Source organism: Alexandromys fortis, unplaced genomic scaffold (genome assembly GCF_014885135.2).
Source record: "Alexandromys fortis isolate MF-2015 unplaced genomic scaffold, M_Fortis_MF-2015_v1.1 scaffold_222, whole genome shotgun sequence".
In the NCBI taxonomy this organism is placed as follows: domain Eukaryota; kingdom Metazoa; phylum Chordata; class Mammalia; order Rodentia; family Cricetidae; genus Alexandromys; species Alexandromys fortis.
In genome coordinates, this window is record NW_026068108.1 from 1,616,398 (window position 1) to 1,620,379 (window position 3,982).

General features: G+C 49.5%; 1 protein-coding gene across 1 annotated transcript in view; it reads right to left on the reverse strand.

The window, feature by feature from the left end:
• Rapsn (receptor associated protein of the synapse) overlaps positions 1-2,021 on the reverse strand; it is a 15,144-nt gene extending 13,123 nt beyond the window's left edge. The window contains exons 1-2 of the mRNA XM_050124327.1: positions 1,190-2,021; positions 505-843 (exon numbers count right to left, since the gene is read on the reverse strand). Of these exons, the coding sequence (XP_049980284.1) occupies positions 505-843; positions 1,190-1,381 (531 nt within the window). The 5' untranslated portion in view covers positions 1,382-2,021. The remainder of the gene's footprint in view (positions 1-504; positions 844-1,189) is intronic.
• Positions 2,022-3,982: the final 1,961 nt, after the last annotated feature.

Genomic DNA, 3,982 nt, shown 5'->3' on the forward strand with positions numbered 1-3,982 from the left:
TAAATAAATAAATAAATAAATAAAAGAATAAAAAAATGTCAAACACAAAAAAATAAAATAAAATAGGAGGGCTGAGGGTAGTAGCCAGCAAGGTGAGTAGTTCCTATGAGGCTCTAAGGGCTTGTGCTGGACTTGGAGCAGGCAGGTGAAGTCTCTACAAACCATGCCAGTGAATTTGTGGACCTGTATGTGCAGCAGAAATGTTCTCTGAGCAACCATTTCACTGATGTCAAAGACCACTCGTCCATCCAGATGAATACACGGCTGACGAGACCACAGACAGGTTATGCCATCTGCAGGACCATTTGCCGGATGGGCAAGTCAGATAGTTCTATTCTCTGATTGGCTAAGGCTGATGGTACTGTCTCACAAGAACTTATGCTCAAAGGAAATCAGGGAATAGTTACCATAAACAGTGAGAACCACCACCCCCAAAGGCTCTTAGAGAGCCCCAGACCCTCATTGTGCCCACCCCCCCCCACCCCCGCCAAGGCCCAGACCCACCTTGACCTGGGCGTAGAAGCTGCCCAGGCTGCAGCAGACGCGGCACTCCAGCATGGTGTCATCATTGTTGTGGGCATAGCGCAGGGCCTTCTCAAAACTCTCTAGGGCCTTCTGGAAGAGGCTGAGGCCCAGGAAAGCATTGCCCATGCTCAGGCTGACCTGGCCCCCAAGCTGGGCACCAGCCCTGGTGCCAGGCAGGCCAAGGCAGGTCTTGCAGTAGGAGATGGTTTTGTGGAACTCACACAGTTTCTCATTGCTGCGTGCCAGGTTCAGGTAGCTTTCAAGCAGGAAGTCGGCATCCTCAAGCTCCCGTGCAGTGTCAATCTGGACCACAGCAAACTGGCGCCAGGGTAGTAGGCAGACAACACTTAGTCAAGGCCCGGCCTGTACCACCTCCGACCTAGCCAGCAAGTACCAGACTAGAATCTTGGTTTGGAGGTCTGGTCTTGAGATCCCTGGACTCAGAGGCTCAGATACTAGAGCAGAAGGCCTCAGGCCTGAATCTTAAGATACCCAGCTATCTAAGCCTCAGGGTCTTCTATGAATTCTGAAAATTATTAGCCTGTGAGATATAGGATTCTCAGGAAGTTACAAGAAGCCTGGGAGTTAGGAGCCACCTAGCCCTGTTCCCAGCCCTTTCCCAGCACCCAGGTCCTCCCACGGCACCCTGTGAGGGTACTTCTACCTTCAGCATCTCTTTGTAGCGGCCCATCTCTGAGTGAGCTGTGACCAAGCATCCTAGCACCCGGAAGCGGCCCACGAGGTCGGAGCCCTTCTCCAGCACCTTCATCCACACCTGCAGTGCCTTCTCTGTCTGGTTGGACTGGTACAGCTGTAGTCCTTTTTCAATCTGTTGCTTTGTCTGGTCCTGCCCCATCTTCCCACAGCCTGGCCACTCAGGAAAAGACCGTGGTTGGTTAGCTGCTTCTAGACCCTCATGGTGCTGGATCCAAAGTATCGGCTGCCCACTGCCCACTGGGAACAAAAAGCAACCAGGAGCTGAGTAGGGCCTGGATGAATAACGGGCACCACCCTGGGAACCGTCTGCAGCTGTCCCTGCCAGTTGGGACCATGTGGTTTCTGAGGAATGTCAGCTGCAAGGTCACGAGGGTTTATGCCGTACCCACCCAAAGCTGAAAAGTGGCTCCACCACAAACACAGGCATTCCGCCACCTGGGAACCTGTCTGGGTGCCCCCACTGACACTTCTGACATGGGCCTTGATGACCCTGGCAGGTTAGGCTGTCTGCCGGGATGTGGGCAAGCCTCAGGACAGGGGTTCTGACAGCAGGACGCTGGGCACAGAGGCTTCAGAGAGATGGGGTGAGTGCCCAGCCTGCTTATTCTGCTTTCCTCTCCCCTCTGCTTTCCTTTTTCTTTCTCGTTTGTTTTTAAGACAGGATTTCTCTGTGTAGCTCTGGCTGTCCTGGAACTCAGAGAGATCCACCTGCCTCTGCCTCTTGAGTGGTAGGAGTAAAGGTGAGCACAACCACCCAGTGCTGTCTTCCTTTTTTTTTTTTTTTTTTTCGAGACAGGGTTTCTCTGTGGTTTTGGAGCCTGTCCTGGAACTAGCTCTGTAGACCAGGCTGGCCTCGAACTCACAGAGATCCGCCTGTCTCTGCCTCCCAAGTGCTGAGATTAAAGGCGTGAGCCGCCACCACCCGGCCCTTTTTTGTTTTTTGATATAGGGTTCTTCTGTGTAGCCCTGGCTTTCCTGGAACTCTGTAGGTCAGGCTGGCCTCTAAAGTGCTGGTACTAAAGGCATGAGACACCGCACACAGCTAATGGAACATCTTTTTTTTTTTTTAAAGATTTATTTATTTATTATGTATACAACATTCTGCCTCCATGTATGCCCGCATGCCAGAGGAGGGTGCCAGATCTTGTTACAGATGGTTGTGAGCCACCATGTGGTTGCTGGGAATTGAACTCAGGACTTCTGGAAGAGCAGCTAGTGCTCTTAACCACTGAGCCATCTCTCCAGCCCGAACATCTTGTTTTTTGACAGGGTTTCTCTGTGTAGCCCTGGCTGTCCTAGAACTCACATAGATCTGCCTGCCTCGGTCTCCCTGAGGTTAACAGAGTGAGCCAACACATCTGGCTGCAGCTCCACTTTCCTTCCTAATAACCTACTCCATTTTATTCTTGCAATTTACTCATCACTTAGACACTTACCTGGGCATGTGCTCACACTGTTCCTGACACCTCACCGAGGACAGCTGGTGCCAGAGGCCTGTCTCCTCCTCTACAAGGTGAGATAGTTAAAGTCTCAGAGGGCTCACACATAAGCAGAGCACAGCACAATGGCTGCCAGCCTGGCTCTGCTTGCTGCATTTCCGTATCAGCTGTGTAAGCAGAGTAGGCCTGGTTAAGAGCACGAGTTTACAGACTGTCACAGAACTCAAGGACTCAGAACTGTGTTAGAGAAAAAAGATATTACTCTACTGACAAAATGACGACCAGGGGCCACAGCGTGGTCCTTGAAGGTTTAAAAAGGTTCAATAGCATTTGCTGCCAAACATAACCTGAGTGAGTTCCATCCCTGGGATCCACGTGACAGGGCAGATCTGACTCCCACAAATTGCTCTCTGGCCTCTGTATGTATGTATATACATGTGTACGTGCATACACACTGAATGAGAAAAATCTTAAGCGCCCCAATTCTAATCCCAACCCTGGTTTGACAGCATCTCTTAACTGTGAACTTTAATGCCAAACACTGTGGGGTCTTATATATTTTAAATACTAGATTCACTAGACCTTGTGCACTTGAGAGCAACTGAAGTCCCTGCCAGACCCAAAAGCTCAACTCACCCCAGTGCAAAGTTCATTCTGCTAGAGTAGGTAATTCAGTGGATTTTGTTCTCAAAGTTGTGCACAACTGCCAGCACTTCCAGAAAGTGTGTACCCACCAGCAGCTCCCGGCACTCCTCCTGGGTGAATGGTTTATCTCCTTTCCTAGAATTACCCCCAGTTCTGCAGAATGTGAAAACACTTGATGTGGGATGTCCTTCTGCACATGGTGAATATGTACTCCTCCCATTAGTTAAGAAAGAACCTGCTTTGGCCTATCGTAGAATAGAATATAGCAGACATAGAGAGAGAAAGAAGGCAGGTGGGGAGATGCCGGAACACCTAAGGTAATGCGATGGCCATGTGGTGATATACAGACTATTAGAAATGGGTTAACTTACAAGTGAGAGCTAGGGGCTGGAGAGATGGCTCAGCAGTTAAGAGCACTGGCTGCTCTTCCAGAGGTCCTGAGTGCAATTCCCAGCAACCATATGGTGGCTCATAACTATTTATAATGAGATATGGTGCCCTTTTCTAGCCTGCAGGCGGGCATACAGGCAGAATACTGTATACATAATAAATAACATCTTTTTTTTTTTTAAATTGAGCTAGCCAGTAATAGCCTAAGCCATAGACCAAGCAATTATACTTAATATTTGTCTGAGTGATTATTTCATAAGCAGCGG